Genomic DNA, 24,485 nt, shown 5'->3' with positions numbered 1-24,485 from the left:
ACCTGGGGGCCACTGAGAACAGTGAAATAACCAACAAAAAGCACAAAAATGCAAAAATTATGGCACTAAATGGACCACAAAATGGACCCTTGCTTACAGTATGAGAACTGAAACAAGAAGGCAGAGAATCGACTTCATCAGCCTCAGCTGAGAACACGTGCATTGGAAGACTCAAATGTTTCACTTCTCTGTGCATGTCCAAGAATGAATGTATCGATTGGGGGTTACAAGTAAACTTGAACAAGTAGGCAAATTCCCAAGGAGAATCTGTGAATAATGTGGATCGACTCTATATATTCTTTTGCCACCATGTTGCTTACAACTGGTGGGGAAGATGGGGCATTAAGAAGTTACAAGTATAACAAATAGCACTAGAAGGGAGAGGAGATGAAGAGACTACAAATCCATAAATGAGGGAACCTCAACTAATATAAAGGTTCAAGGGCTGATTCCCCAAGGCCTAAGGGACAAAGAATTATCTAGTGTGAAAGGGATCCTGGTTGGACAAATCATCATGTTGCATAGATCTGGGAGTGAGAGAGAAGGTGACTTTTTTTTCTAGTTCAGAATGACTGGAGCATCAAATAAGAAAGGCAGCATGCGAGAAAGGGAGACTTAAGAGGTAAGAGCTTGAAGGGTCTTACCTTTAAGATCCTTCAGGAAGCATCTTGGTAGAGTTTGGAGTTCATTTTTAAGGGCATTAGAAAGCCCCTTAAGAGGCTGAAGTGTTGTGGGGGAAGAAGTATTATCAATTTTGTATCTTAGGAGGTTTCTCAGAATTACAGGGTGCAGGGTTGGGGTGGGTGCAAAGAATGGTATACGAAACAGAGGCTATTTCACTAGTCCTCATGGGAAGAAGTGGTGATAGTTTGTATGAGGGTGGTGGTGGTGGTGGTGTATGCCTGGAAAGAAGAGTGTGGATTTGGGAAGCCTGATTGGAGAAGATAGGAATGAGTGATTCGAGATGATTCCCATGTCCCTGGCTTAACTTAGTAGGGCTAATGTTGGAAAAGCTGGTTCGGTTTGGCTTAGTTTGGTTTTCTTGGGGTGGTATATGGTATTAGAAGACCTAATTTGAATGAAGTATCCACAGACATTCAAGTGAAACTATCTAGGTTGCAGATGAATGTATGGATTTTTGGAGCTTACAAAAACAAACAAACAAACAAACAAACAAACAAACAAAACAGCCTGGAAGTGGAGATTTGGAAGTCATCAGGATGAAGACTGTAACTAAAGCCATGCAAATTAGAGAGTGGGGAGTGAGATAAGAGTGGGCTCTTTCTGGTGTCCCAGGTGTGGGCCAAGAAAAAGGATTCGTTAGAAGATTCTGGAAACAGATCTCCTCCTTCTCTGAGGTTGTATAGGAGTCAGTGTGTAATATCCACCAATTATTTGGCTCTATCACTTTCTCAAATAATAGTAATTCACATCTTTTGAGTTCCAACAGTGTATCAGGCATGGTACTATGTACTTCATATAAGTTATCTCAGTTAAACCTCACAGGAACCATGCAAAGTAGGTATTACTTCCATTTTAGATTTTTTAAACTGAGGCTTAAAGAGGTTGAACCTTATAAATTAGATTGTATCCCCCATGAAGGTAGGCACCATGTCTTACTCAACTGAGTGATCTTTAGAAACTGCAAATCTGATGAACTTATCTCCATACTCAACAAATTCTTCCACAGCTCCCCCAGCCCTTAGGATAAAATTCAAACTCCATAATGTTGTTTGCAAACCCTTCAAGGTCCACCCCTGGTTTATCTCTCCAGCCTCAACTTCCCTGCCCTTGACACCTCTTCTCCAACCTCCCCCAACACACCCTGAGCCAGTGGCTCCCCGTATGAGCTAATAATAAGAATCCTGGGACTCATTCCCTGAGAATGTGACTCATTAAGTTTGGCGTGGGGTTCCTTAAAATATTTGTATTTTTAAAAACTCTCCAGCCAGTGTTGGGAACACTACTTTATGAATTAGTCCTTCAGGTTTCGTGTCCTCAAATGTGCGTGTCTCCACAACTCTACACAAACCTTTTCTGTCTCTCTTCCTCTTAGCTTGGGAATTCCTACACATCTTTAGCTACCAACTAAGGGATAACTTTCTTCAGGAAACCTTCCCTGAACCTCACGTCCGAGTGAAGCAGCATCTTCCGTAATGCCTGGTTCTTCTGTATTACAGCACCTATCACTCCAGGTAGTTGTGGGTCCTTTGTTTGGCTTTGACCTTGAACTGTAAGTTCCAGGAGGGCGAGGACTCTTTTTGTTCATTGTTGTATGCCTTGTGCCTGTGCCAGTTTCTAGCAGTTAGTAGATGCTCAATTAACATTCATTAAATTTGATCGTTTGCAAACTCACAGACTTAAAAGGAAGCTTTCACTGTGGGTACAACAAATCGATCTAAACTCTTAATAAGTAATGAAAGCAGGACATAAGTCAGGTTCTGCCCAAGTGTGAGGACAAAGCCAACTTCTCTCCATAACACATTGCCTTACCTGATTGCTGTGAATAGTGACAGCAGCAATCTTGGTGACCTGGCTCTTAATACTAAATCTAAATACAATTTCTGATAGTTAGGAGATACTTTTAAATTCTGATGTATTCATAAACTTATTTGGAAACTATTTAATTGACATTCTTTGTAAAAATTTTTATGTAATGTTAAAGAAATGATTGTATTTTCAATTGTCCTCTACAATGTTACCTTACTTCTATGCATTAGAATGCTCTCAAATCAAAATATTATAAACACGAATGTATTAACCTTAAAATATCCAACATTATTTAATCCTAATTACCCTTTGAGGCAGTTAGTGGTGGTAGTTGGAGCAGTAGTATTTGCATGTCATAGATGAAGAAAATGCAGAGGAATAAATTAATATGTAAAAGGTAAAACGACAGAGTGGTAGAAGCAGGATTTGATTCCAGACTGTCTGACCCCAGAGCCCCTTCACAATATTGTGATTTGTAAATCTTAACCATATACTTGGCTCAAATGAGGCCATGCACATGTAAATTCAAAAGCAAAAACAGTGGCTCTTAAAATTTCAGGAGACTTCAAAAGCATAGCTCCAAAGCTCAACTTTTCCAAGGATCATCTTGGTCCATTTGCGTTGCTGTAAAGGAATACCGGAGGTTGGGTAATAAGAAGAGATGTTTATTTGGCTCATGGTTCTGCAGGTCGTATAAGAAACATGGTGCCAACATCTGCTTCTGCTGAGGGTCTCAGGAAGCTTCCACTCATGGTAGAAGGTTAAAGGGAGTAGGTAACATATGGTGAAAGGAAGGAAGCAAGAGTGGGGAGGGAGGGGGTAGACTTTTAAAAAGACTTTAAACAATCAGTTCTGGGTGGGTGGGGAGAACTAATAGAGCAAGAACTCACTTGTTACGAAGATGCCACCAAGGCATTCATAAGGAATCAGTCCCCATGACCCAAATTCCTCCCATTAGGCCCCACTCTAACATTGGGGATCAAATTTCAACATGAGATTTGGAGAAGAAAATATCTGAACAATCTCAGTGATCTTATAGGTGAAAATAGTCTCATACATTTGTCAATAACAAAATCACAGAACTTATTTATTTATTTTTCAAGAAAAATGGGAGAAATTCTGGACAGATGATAGTGGTAAAGTGTTTGAATCTTACTCTCCCTATGAAAACAGTGCAGACAGTAGAGCAAAACAAAAACAAACAACTTGTTTTTTTTGTTGTTGTTGTTGTAATTGTTGTTTTTTGAGACGGAGTTTTACTCTTTCGCCCAGACTGGACTGAAGTGGTGTGATCTCGGCTCACTGCAACCTCCACCCCCCAGATTCAAGCAATTCTCCTGACTCAGCCTCCTGAGTAGCTGGGATTACAGGCACCTGCCACTATGCCCAGCTAATTTTTATATTTTTAGTAGAGATGGAGTTTTACCATATTGGCCAGGTTGGTCCTGAACTCTTGACCTCAGGTGATACACCTGCCTCAGCTTCCCAAAGTGCTGGGATTACAGGTATGAGCCACCATGCCTGGCCAACCAAGGTACTTCTAATATCTTATTCCTAAGGGAAGGAATAAGACATTGTCATTAGACTTTCCAATAGTGATGTTTTATGATGAGAAAAAGGGAGTGACACCTCTAAGCTACTCAAGGACAGAAAATGCAAATCAACACTCTAATATTGAATCAAAATGACTTTCAAAGTAAAAAAAAATAGTATAGCTCAAAGTATAAAACTTTTTTAAACATGGAAGGTTTTCAGGAATGATGTTAACACAGGTCCTTCACTTGAGAACAAATGTCAGATCTCCAAAAAGACTAGAAGCACATTGACAAAAAGGCTGTCAATGTCTTAAAATCCTATATTGGCTTCATTTTCCTTCAGAATAACCATTAGCGTGACATTCAGGCATTTTCCCAATCTGGCCCAACCTCACTCTCTTCTTTCCCAGTCTTCTCTTTGCCATAATCTACACTTCAGCCTCCTGGGATACTGTATCTGTACAGGATACTGTACAGGAACTGCCATGTTCCTGTACATCTTTGAATCTGTTATTTTCTTTACTGGGAAGGACTTTCAAACTCCTACAAACTCCTACTTAATCCTGCAAACTCAAACTCAACTTTTAATAGCAGCCAATTATTTGCTTAGGGCCCAATTATGGTCAATGAGGTCTGAGATGATGTCTCTTAGGAATCCTCTGGGAGTTCTCCTACTTGGAGGCAGGAATCATCACAGGTCACACTAAGGAATGGCAAAATAGAAAGGAAAATAGCCGGGGTCAGCTACACTTTGGTTTGTCAAGCATACTTTCCAGTACACTTACCATGTTACAACTTATCTCCTCTATACGAAGTGGTCCCTGATGACACTGCTGAGCTGCAGAATTGACTAACCTAAAATCTGATGTGGTCATTCACAGCTAAAAGCATCTGTAGCCTTTTGTTGTTTATGCTGTAATAATTTTCTTACAGACACTTCCCCCATTAATTCGTGAGCTCTTCTAGGACAAAGATACCCAGTCTTCTTGTTCTTTGATTCTCCTTGGGGATATAGGCTCCTGTCTATCACTCAGTGAACATTCAATAAATATTTGTTGAATTGTGAAAAATAAAAAAAGGGGTTTTAACTTTAAGATACTTAGCCGTACATATAAACACTTAAAGGGAACAGAGTATTAGCTACGTCTGATGGAATATAAATTGATGAGATCAGCTCAACAGGCCAAATTCCAAATCAGTTTGCTCCTCTGGAGTTGGCCTCACAGTGTCTAAAGACTTCCCGATTCTCTGGTTGCTTCATCAGTAGGGACGGTGAGCCACAGCACTGGGGCTGTACCGGGAAAAATAACAAAAGTGATCACATCTGCCTCCGATCCAAGAACTTCCTAAGGTGCATGGTATGAGATACCAGGAGCCAAAATCCCAATGAGATCATGGGGACATCTCACCAGGGTCCCGTAAGGTTCCTAAAGGTTCCTAATCTGTGGGACAGGAAAACGTTAGGCTCAAAAGCCTGCAGGTCCCTCCAAAGTTTATTTGTTTTGAAGGTGAGATTTCTTTCTTTTCTTTTCTTTCCTTTTTAGATTTAAAGATTTTAAACATATGACGTCTTGCCTCACACAGTTTCTATGGAAAGGGAGGCAGTATATTTGAGGATGGAAAAAGTAATCATCCTGCCAAAACTGTCTTTCACTAATGCTGAACGACTGGGCAAATTCACCACATTTTCCACCTTCTCACATGTCTTAGAAACCTAGTCTTTGCCAGTTTCACCACTGGTACAATAGTGGTTATGCACAATTCAAATGTTCATCTGTAATGGCAAAACCCTTAATAATAACAATGATAGTAAAAAACAACAGGCTAATTTTTTGCAATTTATAAAGGACTTCCACACGCATTATCTCATATGATCTTCACAACATTGTCTTAAAGAGGCATGGTATTTTTGTTCTATAGACACAAAGGCTTGAGATTCATGAATTGCGACAAAACAAAAAACTGACTTTAGATTTTTGAAAATCTTGTTTGCATTTTTTTCACTCTACACCGTGCACTTGAGACTTGGAAGCACCCACAACTATTTATTAGATTAAACCTAGTTCATAGAGAATCAAAAGAACCTTCACTACTTAGGAGAGTAATAATTTTTTTAAAAGATGAAGTTATTTTACCAGTATCATTCCCTAAGACAAAAACAGTCATTGAGAAAGAGAATATGAAACGCCTTCATAATGCTACTAAAGTAAGGTTGGATGGTTAAATAAGTAGGAAAAGGTGTCAAGTTCAAAGTAAACAAAATCAAGTAGAATACACAAATAAGATGAAAAATAGAAAACAGCAAAATACATTTGGTTAAAATTCAGCTAATGGAAAATATTGACATTATTTATAGATTAACGAATAAAACAGAAAACTGGGTGTTTTGACGTAGAGCAATTAAATTAATGGGTATGAAATTCCTTCTCTTGCCTCCAGTGAAAAGCACTGGCAGCTTTCTGATGAGGTGAGATATACATAATGCAACTTTAAAACACATACAAGGAAAGCGTAACATGACTCAAGACAAAAATTTTTAACCAGAAGAGCTATAAAAACACTGCTCTGGGCCATATAGAGCACAGGATGCATAATACAGTATTTTTTAAAGATTTTAAAATGGCACATCACATATAAAAATTTTTAAAAATCCTACTCTCACATTAGAATAGCATGTCAGAAAAGTGAAAACTGGACAGGCAAATCTTGTCCTCGAAAGTATGTTTAATAAACTAAATCCTTTAAAAATTCTCAGTACAGCCTACATATCCTCAAACACACAGAGCTTGTTTGTGTTTCTCTATCACAATAAGATCCTTGTTCTATTCCCAGTAGTTAACAAGTTCAACAACTTTAAAAAAGTTATTGCTGATTTAGACTTACCTTACCCTATCAAATGCAGTACTTCAAAAATCAAAATTAGAATATCAATTATGACCCTTGCCCTTGTGAACCAAAGGAAATGAAAATTAGCTTGGGTAAATGAAATGATACAGCCGTTACAGTCTAGATACATAGCAAAAAATGCATTACATGTTGAGAGTAGCTTTATTCAATTGAATCACAAGAAAAACAACAACAAAAATAAATAGAATGGTTCTGATTCGTTTCTGCTTCCCTAGGCTGATTCAACATAATTTTCTTAGATTTCACAGATAACTGTGATTTTTCTATTTTACCATGCCCTGTGTTGATTCTGCTTTAGATGCAATATTCCATTAATGAGGAGGTCTAAATTATGAGGTACCATTGTGTAACCAGAGGCTTACAGAGTTAATTACACTACATTCTTAACCAATGACATATTTCAAAGAACTTTATAACAAGTATAAGGTGCTAAACAAACGTAAGTCATATATTATCATAAAATAGCAATTATTTATAAAGCCATGTGTGTATATCTATGCATATGTCTTTTACATAGGAATTTATGTATATATTAAAGAGTTTTAAATATACATATTTAAATGTTTTTCCTGCTTATTCTCAGTAACCTATAGATTAAGAAGAGTAACGTAATTTCCTGTTTAGACAGATGCTTCTAAACAGTGCGTTGTATGGATCAGGCTAAGAACAACCCTTGAAATCATAATTACAAGAAAAAAAAAATCTAACTATATGATGTATTATATTCCAAAAACAAGGAGTCTTCAATTTACGAAGAGATTGTTTTCCAAAATTTTACTTGTTGGATCTGTTACATAATATTTTTCTGTAGATATGTGGTTAGCTTCCAAACTTGGTAGATAAGAGTCTGCTAACTTATAACAAATGTAAACTATAACATGATATTAACTGTAACTAATCTTCATCTTTATCAATGCTTTCCTAATATTGCAAGCCAGCTGTCTGGTCTCCCTCATCCTTTCTGCTGTGTACCTTTAACCAATTTTCATATTAAATAGTTTGCATAGGCCTACTCTCTCATTTATCAAAGTTCCTCCAAAAATAAACCCAGAGTTTAATACGGAATTCCAGATGTGGTCAGACTAGAGCAGAGTGCAGTGGAATTCTTATCTTCTGTGATCTTGACATGGTACTTCTGCTGGTGAGGCAAACTCCATGAACTATTTCAGTGGTCATGTTACTCTATTTGTTCACATTAAGCTTTAAAGTCAGCTGAAATCCCTGTATCTTTTACAAATGAATTACTATAATTGAGACCAGCCTGGGCAACATAGCAAGACTTCTGCTTCTAAAAAAAATTAAAAATTAACTGGGCATGGGGGGCACCTACAGTCCCATTTACTTGGGAGGCTGAGGTGGGAGGATCACTTGAGCCCGGGAGTTTGAGGCTGCAGTGAGCTGTAACCATACAGTTGCACACCAACTTGGGCAACAGAACAAAATCCTGTCTGCAAAATAAAAACAAAAATACTAAGAAGTATGAGTTGGCGAAACATCCAAAGCACAGTGTAGCTGAAGTTCTAAGCATGTTGAGTTTAGGTCCAGAAACAGACAAAGCAGCATTTAGTTTAGATTTTACAGGACAATAAAACAGAAGTGTTTCAGGCAGGGGAGCCAAATCTAGTTCACTTCCTGAAAACAGGTATACAAAGGGGCTTCCACATTCACGAGAGGAGACAGAAAAACATTACTACTAAAGGTTGCCTGTGGCCATTTCTCATATGAAGCTGTGTGCCTAGAGAGGTCAAATTAGACCCAAACCTTCGACCAGAAACTGAGCAAGGGATAAGGAATATTTCGCACTTGGGGCAGTTGCTAAAGCTAGGGCTTGTTGGGTAGAGAAGCAAGCATGCTGGAGAAGGACAGTCTGCCTGAGAGAAGAGAAAACAGCCAAACCTGGAGGGACACAGCATATCAAATTTGAATCAGAATAATTCCCAAGCACAGAGATAATCATCATGAGTGATTCTCTCACACAGGAATTTTGCTCAGTGAGAAAGCCGGGGGCCAGGCTGGAAAATGGAGAAGTATCTTCCAATCCCACTGTCTCTTAGTCTTATGATCTCACAGGTTCTTTACTGGTGGTGTTGAAGCTCCACAACCTCAAAATCTCTGCCGTCCCACATTTTGGTGTGCTCTCAGTTCCGCTGTCCCACATTCTGATCTCACAGTCTCTCAGCGACACTCCCACACTCTTCAAGTCTCCCAGTCCTGAGTACTCAAAGATGATTGCAGCTTTGCAATTACGCATTCTCACACACTCACGGTTAAGCAGTCCTGTGGTCTCAGTTATGTTGGCCAATTTGAAATTGGTGGTCACATGTTGATAATGATGGTAACTGGCCCAATTACATGATTTTCTTCTGCAACATTCACCTGCCAGACTATAGTCATGAACAAAATGGATGAATGCTCCTTCCAGGGTTGAGAATTCATTAGGCAGATTCCATGGAAAGAAAGAGAGTAGATGGACTTGAAGGTATTTAAAATGCAGTGCGGGCTCTGCAATATATCCATGGGACAAAACCGCACTTGAACCCCTTGCATTTACACAAACAAAAAAATGCATATCAAAAAATATGGAGTAAGCATAATGATAGATGGTGGAACTAATGTGTGCAATAAGGGAACAAAAGATAACTAAAGGCTGGTGGATAGAGAACACAGTGAGACCAACGGGCAGGGAGCCAGATGGGGTCACAGTGCAAGTGAACTGGAAGAAGAGGCCATTTGGGGTCCCAGTCAGTGTCTGAGACAATGCATTTTGAGACGGCACAGTTTCTGATCATGACAGAGAGCATTGTTTGATGCTGGGCATTCTTGGCTGAGGTGAATATAATGATATGATTCCTTTAAAAGATGAAGTTATTAATTTAATAAGTAATAACCAACTGTGTTTTCAAAGTGAAGTGGTTTCATGAGTAGCTAGTGGCTGGTACATAATTTTGTGCATTCCTGTTTAGAATAGGTGATGCTTTTCATTGTTAAGTTACCATTTTGCACACTGTGTTACCCTTCTGTCAATTTAATCCCTTGGTAGACTAGCAGCCTCCATTGTAGCTCTTTGTGGAGTAGGGAATGGGAGGGCAGTAGTGGGGAGATGGTAAGGAGGAAGGAAAGTGATAAATTTTAGCTATGGCCAGTGATTCTTCCAGCTGTGCTCTGAGGACAGGCTTTTTAAGGTCCTGACTTTTGTTTGGACCCCTCAAGCCCCCACTTGAAAATTCAGTATACCAAAAAACCTTGTATTATAGTTTGTTACTCTGATCTTCTAGGATTTAAGATCTGGGGGCCAGATGGGGTGCATACATAGAACTATATGGTGACTGAAAATGACAGCTGACCTCAAACAGGCAGGCAGAACACAAACACAGATTACATTTTAAAGATGTTTTGGATTTAGGAAAAAAAAAAAGTTGATTCTTTGGCACCATGTCGGACAGCAATACATTTGACGGCCCAAAACATGGCTAAATCGGAGCTTGTGTTTACGTATTCCTGGTATGAAACTAAACCCCTCCACAAGCCTTCTTCTCAAAGTTCTCGTTGGCTTCCTGAATGGGCATGGCCCGTTGGGCAGCTGAAGTTAAACAGGGGGTGATGTCAAATTCCTGTTCTGTTTGATCAGCTGTGCTCTGTCACACCTGTGGTCAGGAAGTTGGCCTCATCCATACTCAGTCCTCAACATTCCTGGCTAAATTGTCCAAGCATGTATTCCAACCTCACAGAAATTAACTTTTCTTCTCTTTTGGGGAATCATTCTCAAATTTCTGATTGGCTTCTCAGTTTGGAGCAGAACTTTAGATCATTGGTTTTAAAACTACTAGAGTTTCTTTTTTCCTTTTTCCTTCAAGATCAAAACCAGAAATTGTCTAAACAAGTAACAAAATTAAGTTTAGGAAGGTTACAAGGCCAAATGAGATCATGGAGATATATTACTGATTTCGAAGACATATTGAGTTTTCTTTCTAATACAACTGGCTTATTATACATTCAGAATATTTATTCTAAAATAAGAATACCTGTTTCCTATCTAATTCATAAGGAAATGTTGATCATACATTAATATGAATTACGCTAATCACTTCTTATGAAAATGCAAATATAGCTGAATGTCTTTTTTTCTTAATAAAAAGTTTTAAAAAGTTATTAATGAAAGGAGACAGAATTAAGGAAATTAGTCACTATCTTGTGATATTCACAAAACAATATTAAAAATGCAGTGATAGTTTAAGAAAAAAATGATTCTTACAAATGTTAGCAAAAGGCATGAAAATAATTGTATGATATGAGACAATTACATCTTTATATAAATTTTCATATTTTTCAGTGTCTTCATAAAGCACAAATTTGAGTTTACTTTCTGCAGCAGAGAGTTTTGCTTCTTAAGAACAAAGAATTTAATACATGGATTTTTGCCAGATTTGGATGCATTCTTTACATCACAACTTCATAATACTGAACACCTGTTCAACCACCCTTTTTCTCCAAAAATGTGTTTGATCGTTCAGCTTGAAAGAAACAGCTTTTCACTTCCATTTACAAATCTCTCAAATTTTTCACAAAGAAGTTATTCGTCTGCAACTACACTTACAGCTCTTGAAATTTACTACATAACATCACTACAGAGGTCGAATCTTAGGATCTCTGTCCTTTTTAACAATCTTAATAGGGAAAAAGAGCTTTTCTTAGACCTTAATACAGAAAACAACTGGTAAATGTTCAAATAAAACTTCTTAAAAATATGCAGATCATTTTTTATGATTACTTCACTTTACTTTGACCTTTTGTTCTTGGGTTCTTGATAGACTGAAAAAGATCGTGTGGCTTTCTAAGTGAAGATGCTTATTTTCTGTCTTAAATTCTTTTGAGTTTTATAAAGATCATAAAACAGACTCACATTTCACACTCCGATTTTCCAATCAGATAATTAATGGACAGATAATTTTTAAGCTGGAAAAACATATCTGTTTCACCTCGGACGTTTTATTTATCAACAATAAGCTATCAATAACAATTACATACTTACTTTCTCCAAAATGAAGTCAAGTTTTAAACTTTTTAAACTGAAACACTAGTCTGCTACCAAAAAGGTTAATATTTCTTATTACAAAAATCTTACAGTTCGTTTTATGCATTTAATAACAAAATAATTTCAGTGCAAAGGCAACGCCAACTTGTGAATCTTTATTTCTCTCAATTATCACATAATTCATTACTAAAGTCTTTGATTCTGCTACTTGGTTGCCTAGCGCAACCACTGGTAGGTAGCTTTAAATGTTTCCCAAGAAGAAAAGATATACTAGGGCCGAGTGTGGCAACTCACACCTGTAATCCCAGCACTTTGGAGGGTCAAGGTGGGCAGATCACTTCAGGTCAGGAGTTTGAGACCAGCCTGACCAACATGGCAAAAACCTATCTTCACTAAAAATGCAAGAATTAGCCGGGTGTGGTGACACATGCTGGTAATCACAGCTACTCGGGATGCTGAGGCAGGAGAATCACTTGAACCTGGGAGGCGGAAATTTCAGTGAGCCATGATCTAGCTACTGCACTCCAGCCTGGGCAACAGAGCCAAACCCTTCCCAAAAAAAAAAAAAAAAAAAAAAAAAAAAAAAGATGTACTACATTCACTAGAAGCAATTTTCACAATCTTTTAACAGATACATCTGAAAATGTGTCCTAATGTGTATGATAACAATATAAAAAAAATGGATAATATCTGTTTTTGAACAGTTGACATTTCACCGTGTCCACACCACATGGACACATATATACATGGTATACTTAGGTTTCATGATGCCTGATAGACGTGGCAGGGGCCCTGACGTAGCAGTAATTTGTCTAAAGGCATAGCTGGTGCTTTCTTCCCTTTCATGTGGCTCTCAGCTATAATTAACAATGGCTGGTTCCTGTAGCATTACTGTCAGTGCCATTAATCCAAACAAAGATGTTATTTATTTCAAAATGATGACAAATCCTATGACTCATAAGTTAACAAGTCTAAAGTTACTTGCAAAAGCATTGTACGTGAAAACAATGTAGAAATGCTTCCGTACAAAATAAAAGGCAATTCCTTCCTAGAGAGCTGAGTCATTAACTTACCTAACCAGGAGGAGGGCAGTGATGGGGAGAAAGAAAGGGCTACACTATTAGATATGATCTTGTCTTCTGTTTCCTCTGTTTTATTGCAAGCTGGATGCTCCAAGAGATTCAAAAAACATTTCCCATCCCTACTCTCCCTCAGAATGTATAACCTTATTAGAAGGCTAGGTGTGGTGGCCCAGGCCTGTAATCCCAATGCTTTCGGAGGCCAAGGTGGGGGTATCACCTGGAGCCAGGAGTTTGAGACCATCTGGGGCAACAGAGCAAGACCCTATATTGATCTGAAAAAATTATCCAGGCATGGTAGCTCAGGCCTGCAGTCCTAACTACTCTGGAGGCTGAGGCAATAAGATTGCTTAAGCCCAGGAAATTGACACTGCAGTGAGCAAATGTGCCACTGTGCTCCAGCCCGGGCCACAGAGTGAGACCCTGTCTCTAAGAAATACACGTATAAACAAACAAACAAACTTATTAGAAAACAATTTTAATGTATCTAAAAATAATAGAACATAAAAAATATTCATTGAAAATGCTAAATTTAATATAGCCAAGTGGGAAAAGTTTTGGATAGGAATATAAACACAAGACCATTAAAAAATTCCAAGTACACATAGCCTCCATGGATATACATTTATATGTATCTTTGACCGTATTATTTTCCACTAATCCAAAAGGCAGTTGTTTGTAAAATAAACTATTATTTTATGTACCACCAAGAAAATCGCCACTGATTAACCTATGATATAATGTTACTGATAAAACAAATCCTTAGGGAGCTATGCTAAAATTTCTACCAAAGGGTTAGCGGTAACTATTTTCTCTCCCTATATGAAAGAACATTTTAGAAAGGCTTAAGTAAATTTATTTGGAGACAGGGCCTTGCTCTGCTGCCCAGGCTAGAGTGCAGTGGTGCAATCACGGCTCATTGCAGCCTCAACCTCCCAGGCTCAAGCAATCCTCCCACCTCAGTCTCCAGAGTAGCTGGAACTACAGGCATGCATATTTTTTTAAAAAACCATTTGCGGTAGAGAAGGGGTCTTCCTATGATCCCCCAGCTGACCTCAAAATCCTGAGCTAAGGCAATCTTCCCTGCTTGGCCTCCCTAGTGCTGGGATCACAGGTGTGGGCCACTTTGCCAAGCTTTGAATGAAATTTTTGTTTCACTCAACCTCATTGTTCCTTAATACTGGAAACTTAATTGCAAAAATAAATTATGATATATCCATACAATATAATACTATATAGCCAAAGAAAACTAGACAGGGATATGGAAAGACAATATAGAGAGAATTAGAGAGAGACTCACTAGTCATCGGTAGGAAGAAGAAGAAGGAGAAGAAGGAGGAGGAGGAGGAGGAGAAGAAAAACAACTTTTGGCTCTTAATAGCAGTTATCCAAGTGCTGAAATTATAGTGATTTTCTTTGGTTTTCTTCAGTTTCTAAAACTTACATAATGAACATGTAAGCACACACAAACTCATTTAATTCTTGAAGTTTACAACTTTTTGTAGCAGATGACTTACAAAATCAACTCTCTATTACTTGCATTTCTCAGACCTGGGCACTAGTCACTAAGCACATGTAGCTATTCAAACTTTTTTTAATTTTTATTTTTTATTTTTTATTTGAGACAGAGTCTGTCTCCAGTGAGTGGAGCAATCTTGGCTCACTACAACTGCAGCCTCCTGGGTTCAAAGGATTCTCGCGCCTCAGCCTCCTGAGTAGCTGGGATTACAGGTGTGCACCACCATTCCTGGCTAATTTTTGTATTTTGCAGAGATAGGGTTTTGCCATGTTGGCCAGGCTGGTCTTGAACTCCTGGCTTCAAGCTATCTACTTGCCTCGAGCCTCCCAAAGTGCTGGGATTACAGGTGTGAGCCACCACACCTGGCCTAAACTTTAATTAAAATTGAACATAAAAATTCAATTCTTTGGCCCTACTAGTCACATTTCAGGCACTGAGTAGCCACATGTGGGTAGTCGTTGCCATATCTAAACAATACCTATTCATCTTCATGCAAAGTGCTGTTAGAAAGAGTTGCCCTAACCCTGGTTTGACTGGGATCTGTGCAAATAATGAGATGCTATTCTTAAACATTATAAATGTGCTTTTTTTCCTCTTGCCTTTCTGAGCACATAATCTCCATCATATTCTACTCCTGAAGTACCCTCTGCTTGAAAGAATGAGATTTGTTGTAGAAGGATGTAAGGTGTGAGACAAATATAATATTCAGCTTCTGACCCTGAAAAACAGGATTTTTTTTAAACAATAAAGAGCCTTGCAAATCAGGCCACTTTCTTAAGGAAAGATGCTTTAAATTTCCCTCACTCTCATTTCAAGCATTTACTAGACAAGTGTCTTCAACATTTTGTTCATACAACCCAATGCACTTTTGAAAAGCTGTGTATCTTCTTTGCCTATTTTGAATTGGCATCTAAAAATGTTCATCATAAATTTAGCCTCAAAGATTTACTTTCTGATATTAAACATATCAACAAAATTTTGACCCTGTATATTTAGTTAATTCAATATATGGAAATGTCTTTCTTACTACCTAGTCAGAAAAGCCAGTGCTCATTGTTAAAATAATCAGTCAAATTAGTAATCTGCTAGGAAAAAGCCAACTTTGATTTTTAAAAATTTATATCCAGGTATTAATCAGGATCCCTTTGAAAACTTTCTCACTTCTGGATTCAAATTCAAAGATATCAGTGGGTAAGTAATATTCACATTCAAAGACATAGATTGATAGGTAATAGATGGATGATTGATTGAAAGATAGATAGACAGATAGACAAGCAGGCCATGTGTTTTTTTGCCTGGATGAAATAAAGAGGTGCCTCTTTCAGTATTCCTTTCTATTCTTGTTCTTCTGGTTTTGTTCTTTCTGGACTCACCCTCAGGAATTATGCATTCTAGAACCATCCTTTCATTTGGCACTCTCGAAATCTTTTACAGTACTAAGAGCAATGTGCTTAAAGGATTAAGGAACAGTGAGAGCCATGCCTGACTTTTTTTCTCCATCTGTGCTTGTGTGTGTGCACTCTCTCTAGATATAGATATAGAGATATAGAGATATACATACCTACACGCACACAATCACATACACATACCTCTTCCATACTTATCATTTCCTAAACTTGAGCTATCTTCTGGATTTCATAATAGCCTCCTTCTTTTAATAGCTGAGCTTCTAAAAAAACCTTTCTCTACTTCCTCCCCTCAATTCATTTCTCACTCCAGTGCCATCCAGCCTAAACTCTCATCCCTCAGTGGAAATGGCTATAACCATGACCAACTAATTTCTGTATTTAATGTACTCTTTTCACTTTTCTTTTTTTTTCCCATTTATTTATTTTATTGCATTTTAGGTTTTGGGGTACATGTGAAGAACATGCAAAATTGTTGCATAGGTACACACGTTGCAGTGTGATTTGCTGCCTTCCTCCCCATCACCTACATCTGGCATTTCTCCCCTTGCTATCTCTCCCCAGCTCCCCACCCCCCACCGTCCCTCCCATATTTCCCCCCAACTGACCCCAGTGTGTAGTGCTCCCCTCCCTGTGTCCATGTGTTCTCATTGTTCAACACCCGCCTATGAGTGAGAACATGTGGTGTTTGATCTTCTGCTCTTCTGTCAGTTTGCTGAGAATGATGGTTTCCAGGTTCATCCATGGCCCTACAAAGGACCCAAACTCATCGTTTTTTATGGCTGCATAATATTCCATGGTGTATATGTGCCACATTTTCCCTATCCAGTCTATCGTCGATGGGCATTTGGGTTGGTTCCAGGTCTTTGCTATTGTAAACAGTGCTGCAATGAACATTCGTGTGCACGTGTCCTTATAGTAGAACGATTTGTAATCCTTTGGATATATACCCAGTAATGGGATTGCTGGGTCAAATGGAATTTCTATTTCTAGGTCCTTGAGGAATCGCCACACTGTCTTCCACAATGGTTGAACTAATTTACACTCCCACCAACAGTGTAAAAGTGTTCCTATTTCTCCACATCCTCTCCAGCATCTGTTGTCTCCAGATTTTTTAATGATCACCATTCTAACTGGCGTGAGATGGTATCTCAATGTAGATTTGATTTGCATTTCTCTGATGACCAGTGATGATGAGCATTTTTTCATATGTTTGTTGGCCTCATGTATGTCTTCTTTTGTAAAGTGTCTGTTCATATCCTTTGCCCACTTGTGAATGGGCTTGTTAGTTTTTTTCTTGTAAATCTGTTTTAGTTCTTTGTAAATTCTGGATATCAGCCCTTTGTCAGATGGGTAAACTGCAAAATTTTTTCCCATTCTGTTGGTTGCCGATTCACTCTAATGATTGTTTCTTTTGCTGTGCAGAAGCTTTGGAGTTTGATTAGGTCCCATTTGTCTATTTTGGCTTTTGTTGTCAATGCTTTTGGTGTTTTGGTCATGAAGTCCTTGCCTACACCTATGTCCTGAATGGTTTTGCCTAGATTTTCTTCTAGGGTTTTTATGGTGTTAGGTCTTATGTTTAAGTCTTTAATCCATCTGGAGTTAATTTTAGTGTAAGGTGTCAGCAAGGGGTCCAATTTCTGCTTTCTGCACATGGCTAGCCAGCTTTCCCAACACCATTTATTGAACAGGGAATCCTTTCCCCATTGCTTGTTTTTGTCTGGTTTGTCAAAGATCAGATGGTTGTAGATATGTTGTGTTGCCTCCGAGACCTCTGTTCTGTTCCATTGGTCTATATCTCTGTTTTGGTACCAGTACCATGCTGTTTTGATTACTGTAGCCTTGTAGTATAGTTTGAAGTCTGGTAGTGTGATGCCTCCTGCTTTGTTCTTTTTGCTTAGAATTGACTTGGCTATGTGGGCTCTCTTTTGGTTCCATATGAAGTTTAAGGTGGTTTTTTCCAGTTCTGCGAAGAAGGTCATTGGTAGCTTGATGGGGATAGCAATGAATCTGTAAATTACTTTGGGCAGTATGGCCATTTTCATGATACTGATTCCTCCTAACCATGAACATGGAATGTTTCTCCATCTGTTTGTGTCCTCTCTTATTTCGTTGAGCAGTGGCTTGTAGTTCTCCTTGAAGAGGTCCTTTACATTCCTTGTTAGTTGTATTCCTAGGTATTTTATTCTCTTTGTGGCAATTGTGAATGGAAGTTTGTTCTTGATTTGGCTCTCTTTAAGTCTGTTATTGGTGTATAGGAATGCATGTGATTTTTGCACATTTATTTTGTATCCTGCGACTTTGCTGAACTTGCTTATCAGTTTCAGGAGGTTTGGGGCTGAGAAGATGGGGTCTTCTAGATATACAATCATGTCATCTGCAAATAGAGACAATTTGACTTCCTCCTTTCCTATTTGAATGCCCTTTATTTCTTTTTCTTGCCTGATTGCTCTGGCTTCTCTTCACTTTTCAAGGGAAATTTTCCTCTTAGGGGTAAATAATACTGTTGAACATTCTCCCTCTCCCTTGATTTCTCTCCTTTCTTGGCTTTTTTATAATCAAGTTCCCCTGGTTTTCCCACCCCACCTGCCCGCCTTTCTCCTTTACTTCACTCTGTCATTGGGGGTCTCCTCTCACTCCACTTCCTCTCCCTTCCATTTACTCTCAGACCTCCACTACCTCCCGTAGACTGACAAGCCCTAAACATATATCTCCATCCAGAATTCTCTCCTGACATCCAGATTCATGTATTCAAATGACTGGACATCTCTACCTGGATGAAGGCAACTCTACCATCTTTTCTCCAGACCATGTTATTCCCATGTTTGGTAAAAATTCTATCATGTTCCTAGCTGTCAATGTTAAAGAAAAAAAAAAAATTCAAACATCCAATCGCTCACCAATTCCTGCTTCTACTTTTCAATTGTTTCTTATATTCTCTCTTCTCTCCATCTACACTGCCATGGTGTTAGGTCAAATTTCAATTATTTTCATCTGAACTACTGTAACAGCTGAATTTGCCACCCACTCTTAGATGGTTAATTTTCTAATTAGCCATGTGGCTCATGTTACTTCCTTGTTGAAGATTCTTCAAAAGTTCATGTTGCCTCAATGATAAATGCATAGGAGAGAGGGAAGTTCTTAATGAGAAATGTGATCAAGCAGAGATCTTCTTCAGGAGCTTGTCTTTCCCTCAAGACAAGTAAAAAGAAGGCTGGAGTCAAGGAGTATTCAGCGGGTAGGTGAAGTTCAAGAGAAATGGAACAGGAAGAAGCTCTTTTGGGAGCCTTGGATCTAGTTTAGACCTTGGAGCCAAGGACAAAGAGAGAGATGGGCTGGGTTATGTTTTAGGGTGCTTGCATAGGAGACCAGCCAGATATTCAGGAAAGAAAGTTTATGTGAGAATAAATATGAAAATACTGAAAAATCTTTTAAGCCCAATAATAGATAATTAGAGAGATTTGGAGTTGAAGTCCACAGCAAGACAAAACACACTTCATATACAATAACAGCACTAAGTAGAAACAGTATCTATCAAAATGGCAACTCACCAGTGATAATATTAAATTCTACATTTAAATATAGATTTTCAATGACCATTGAGAGTTAATCAGTATCTATAACATCCTTTTCTAGGAAAGGGAAAAGGTCTGTAGTTATTATTATATTAGTTACAACTATTTAGCAATATTCATGTTAGTATTCATCCTTTCTACCAAATTTGTTGATTTGCCAAATATATTCTCAATTTCCACAAAATAATTTTTAAGCCTATGAATTTTTAATAGCAGTTTATGTAAATGCTTAGGTGTTTCTGAGAGTATTAATTTTAAAAAATGTTATGTGATATTTCATTCCTTACATTATCTCTGTTTAAGTCAGTTCTGCTAGTTCATGTGGGTGTGTGACTTTAAGATGGTTGGTATTCCTTAAATATTTAGTGATCTTTGATTGTTTAAATTTATGAATGAAGGACTGGGCTGATTAGTTGAAGTAACTGATGAAGATTATCCTTCAAGGATTTGTATCACTCTTTCCCCAGTTGGCTTCTTTCTTTCTTTCTAAACAATATTATTTAAATTTTGTACTTTAAAAAATATATTTGAACTTTAATAAAAATTGTATATCTATTTCTGCAAGCTTTTATTTTTTTCAATACATTTGTGGTATATATTGATATTGATGAATACATTGCCAAAATACATTGATTTTTTTCACTGCTGCATTGTATAACGTAGTGTGATTACTGTAGACAGACATTTGAGATCTTTTAATTTTTTTGCTATGATAACAAATTATTAATGAGTTTATAATAGGTCTCCTCTATTCCAAACACATATTATAATTTACTTTTTTAAAAATACTATATTTAGGATGATATTTAGAGTCAAGTTAAATTTGTTATACAACTGTCCTTTATATAAAAATACACAACAGGACCTGGGCAAGATGGCCAAATAGGAACAGCTCCAGTATGCAGCTACCAGCTAGATCAACGCAAAAGGCAGATGATTTCTGCATTTCCAACCGAGGTACCCGGCTCATCTCATTGGGACTGACTAGACAGTGGGTGCAGCCCACAGAGGGCGAATAGAAGCAGGGTGTCGCCTCACCTAGGAAGTGCAAGGGGATGGGGAACCCTCTCCCCTAGCTAAGGGAAGCCATGAGGAACTCTGCCATGAAGAACCCTGCAGTGCATTCTGGCCCAGATACTATGCTTTTCCCACAGTCTTCACAACTGGAAGACCGGAAGATTCCCTTGGGTGCCTACACCATCAGGGTCCTGGGTTTCAAGCACAAAACTCAGTAGCCCTTTGGGCAGACACGTTGCTGCAGGAGATTTGTTTTTATTTTTGTTTTTTCATACTCCAGTGGTACCTGGAATACCAGCGAGACAGAACCGTTCACTCCCCTGGAAAGCGGGCTGAAGCCGGGGAGCCATGTGGTCTAGCTCAGCGGATCCCACACGCACGGAGCCCAGCAAGCTAGGATCCACTGGCTTGAAATTCTCACTACCAGCCGGGCAGTCTGAAGTTGACCACGGATGCTCAAGCTTGGTGGGGGCAGGAGCATCCACCATTACTGAGGGTTGAGTAAGCTGTTTTTCCCTCACAGTGTAAACAAAGCCACCTGCAAGTCTGAACTGGGTGGAGCCCACCGCAGCTTGGCAATAGAACAGTCATGTTTCCCCCATGGCTGCACTCTCTCTACATAACAGGCAAATGCAGACAGTTTTCTTATCCCTCAAGAGACAAGAACAGTCAATTTGTCCTCACTTTGATTTACCTGAGGTGTTTGCTTCAATTGTACCAATCAGCTAGAACTTGGTAAGCACTGCCATCTTCGACTAGTTTTGCTTGGCAGTTTAAAACTAACCAGAAAAAGGCATTGCTCCAAAACTATTTTGGCATAAACACTGTGCAACACTCTCTCCCACCAGATAAATCTGACTTTCAATAAATCAAAAGCAATTAGTAACCTGTGGTGGCATTTTTCAGTATAGTATTAGAGATTCTAGAAGAGATTGACTTGCCGACTGTTCTTACCTTGGCATTTTCGATGCATGGACAAAGTGCCCACGCTGCGCTGGCCTTCACGTCTGGGTGAGGATTTTTCAGCAAGGACCACAACAAACGAACTCCATCTAAGCGATCAATGATCCTGTGTGGGGCCCAAAATCATGATACAAACTGTCATTAGTGTGTGAAGACAAACATTTTAATGATCCACTTATTTACACAATTCTTTTTTCTCCTTTTGATATTTTGCTTAGTTTTTTTTTTTTTTTTCAAAACTTCAACAACATTAGGGAGGTAACATGCTGTTGAATTGTCAGCCCTCTGATTTCAGTTTTAAATCCATGACACAGAAAACAAGCTGCATGATGATTGCGATTCACATAAACTGAAAATCAAGCCATGTAATTTTTAATTAGCTGTACGCAGACTGTTACCTAAATGTAAAAATACTGGTTTCTTTCATATAGTAACATCTAAATACTTTCCAAAACAAATATTTATGCCTCAAAACTGTGCAGTTCCCTTTTTTATTTGGTCTATGTTTAATTGACTTACCTTACTGTATGACATACTTTAAACGCTTTCAGTCCTAATCTAGCATTAGGAATTAAAATCATTACACCACAGTGCATCCTTTGTTGGGCATGAATAACACGTAACTTGTTTTCCATGTGCAGCCTTCCCAGCAAGACTAACATTGCAGACTGTGTTATAATTACTTAAACACACTGTAATCAAAATATCTTCATGACTAGCTGAAAAATGAATTATCATCAGAGCCATCTCTATGCCATCTGTCTTCTGTTTATATATCAGTCAGTCCAGGAGCATAACCTCGCAGTAAGGTCCACTGGGTACTCACAGTGGAGAAGAAGGCCAAACAAAATTTAATAACCTTTACAAACATGGCTTTCTTCAGAAAGGTATATTAAACTCAAAGCAGATGAAAAAAGATAAAGGCCATCAAAATTCCTTTGATTTTTTTAATCTCAAGTTGAATTAAACACATGTAGTATTAAGCCACAGATAGAATAAATACAAGCTTAAAATGCCGTTCAAATTCTTCCTTGAAAATTGACATAAAAACATCTACATGTCTTGATTATCTTAGATGAGTTTACCAGTGGGGAAAATGTATTATTCCAAAGTTTTCAAGTAGGATATCAGTTTTGCATAATCTTACAAAATTGGTGATGTTGAAAGGGCATTGAAAAAAAAATGGTGATACAGATAGCCTATATCAGGATAAAAACTCTCTAAAAAAGGACTTCTAATAAGAAAAAAATACCCATAAAAAGTATTTTAAAGCAAATCTTAAGTAAATAGGTCTTCAAACCTTAAACTTTCATACCATGCTGAGAGAAAACAAAGTTTTATTTCTCAATTTATGGAAACTCTAAAGAAACATACTGGCACTTCACAATGAAGGATTTGCTTTTCAAGTTTAAATTAAAAAGGCATATTGCCTTCCATATGCTACTTAAAATATAACTAATGCCAATCTCTGAGCCTCTGTTTTTTTTCACATAAAATTTCACAATGAGCAATAGTGAATAATAGTCTGCCCTATCTTCTTGCAATTTCGCAGCAAATTTGGCATTAGTAATATTTAACTGTATACTGCTGGCCAGAAATAACTCATCATTATAGTGGAAGTCATTTGGATGGCACAAATTTGCAATAAAAAATATGATCATTCAATCTTGGACAAAATTTCACAATTAACTTTAAAACAAGTTCTAGACAAAATTTCACAATTAACTATAAAAATTCATTATAATTGTAAAACTAGATCTATCATTTCCCATTTCCACCCAAACCCTAGGCAATTCATCAGTGAGCCACAGATAGAATATAACTTAGTTATAATGAGTGAAGATTTTGATCCCATTACTGGTGTCTTAAAAGAAGACTCAGAGGCAGGGTGCAGTGACTCACACCTGTAATACCAACACTTTGGGAGGCCAAGGCAGGCAGTTCACTTGAGGTCAGAAGTTCAAGACCAGTCTGGCCAGTGTGGTAAAATCCTGATTCTACAAAAATTAGTCAGGCATGGTGGCATGTGCCTGTAGTCCCAGATACTCAGGAGGCTGAGGCAGGAGAATCGCTTGAACCTGGGAGGTGGAGGTTGAAGTAGGCTGAGATCACACCACTGCACTCTAGCCTAGGTAACAGAGTGAGACTCCATCTCAAAAAAACAAAACAAAAAAACAACTCAGAACAGTACAAAGTGATAACTTCCTATGAGGAGAACATGACTGAAAAAAATTTGCAAACCTAAGAACCAACAAACTCAGGAGTAGTAAACTTCAGAGTTAAACTTTATCCCTTCCGTCTCCCTTGTGCCCTGCATGAACTCATTTATCACTGATTTTTACTTCACAATAACTCAAATATCTGTCCATTTCCCTGTTTTCTATTTTGGCACCCAAATCCCAGTCTTTACCATTTAATATCAAGATCGTTGCGTGGGTGCATAACTTCGTTTTGTGTCTTAAATTTTTCTCAATTTCAATCCATTTTACAAATCCCTGCAAAATTAATCTTCCCAAAGACACTTTTAGAGTTTCTGCAGTGACTCCTTGAGAGCAGAGTGCCAGGGATATTCATTCTGTTCATGACACTAGCTAGCACATTCAGTCAGACTTGTTAAACAATTCACAACCCAAAGAGCATTCCTAGGGAAAAAATTCTCCAGTGGCTTCCTGTTGCCTTCATGGTATTAAACCTGCAATTCAAGAGCTCGGTATTTAAATTTTTTAGGGAGCTGGAATTTCTTATAAGACTCCTTGACTATCTACTAAACACTAAGTACTAGGCACACAGATACAAATAACAGATACACTTGGGCCGGGCACAGTGGCTCATGCCTGTAATCCTAGCACTTTGGGAGGCCAAAGTAGGTGGATTGCATGAGTTCAGGAGTTTGAGACTAGCCCAGGCAACAAAGGATCCTGTCTCTACAAAAAAAAAAAAAAAAAAAAAAAAGACAGAAAAA

The 24,485-nt window shown here is 38.1% G+C and overlaps 1 protein-coding gene across 1 annotated transcript in view; it reads right to left on the bottom strand.

Annotated features, from left to right (window-relative positions):
- ARMC4 (armadillo repeat containing 4) overlaps positions 1 to 24,485 on the bottom strand; it is a 152,490-nt gene that overhangs the window by 49,558 nt on the left and 78,447 nt on the right. The window contains exon 17 of the mRNA XM_032243789.1: positions 21,515 to 21,629. Coding sequence (XP_032099680.1) covers positions 21,515 to 21,629 — 115 coding nt within the window. The remainder of the gene's footprint in view (positions 1 to 21,514; positions 21,630 to 24,485) is intronic.

The sequence above is a fragment of the Sapajus apella genome, unplaced genomic scaffold, assembly GCF_009761245.1.
Source record: "Sapajus apella isolate SASKATOON/1434 unplaced genomic scaffold, GSC_monkey_1.0 scaffold53, whole genome shotgun sequence".
In the NCBI taxonomy this organism is placed as follows: Eukaryota; Metazoa; Chordata; class Mammalia; order Primates; family Cebidae; genus Sapajus; species Sapajus apella.
The sequence above is the reverse complement of the archived record's forward strand: the minus strand, read 5'-3'. Positions and strand labels throughout refer to the sequence as shown.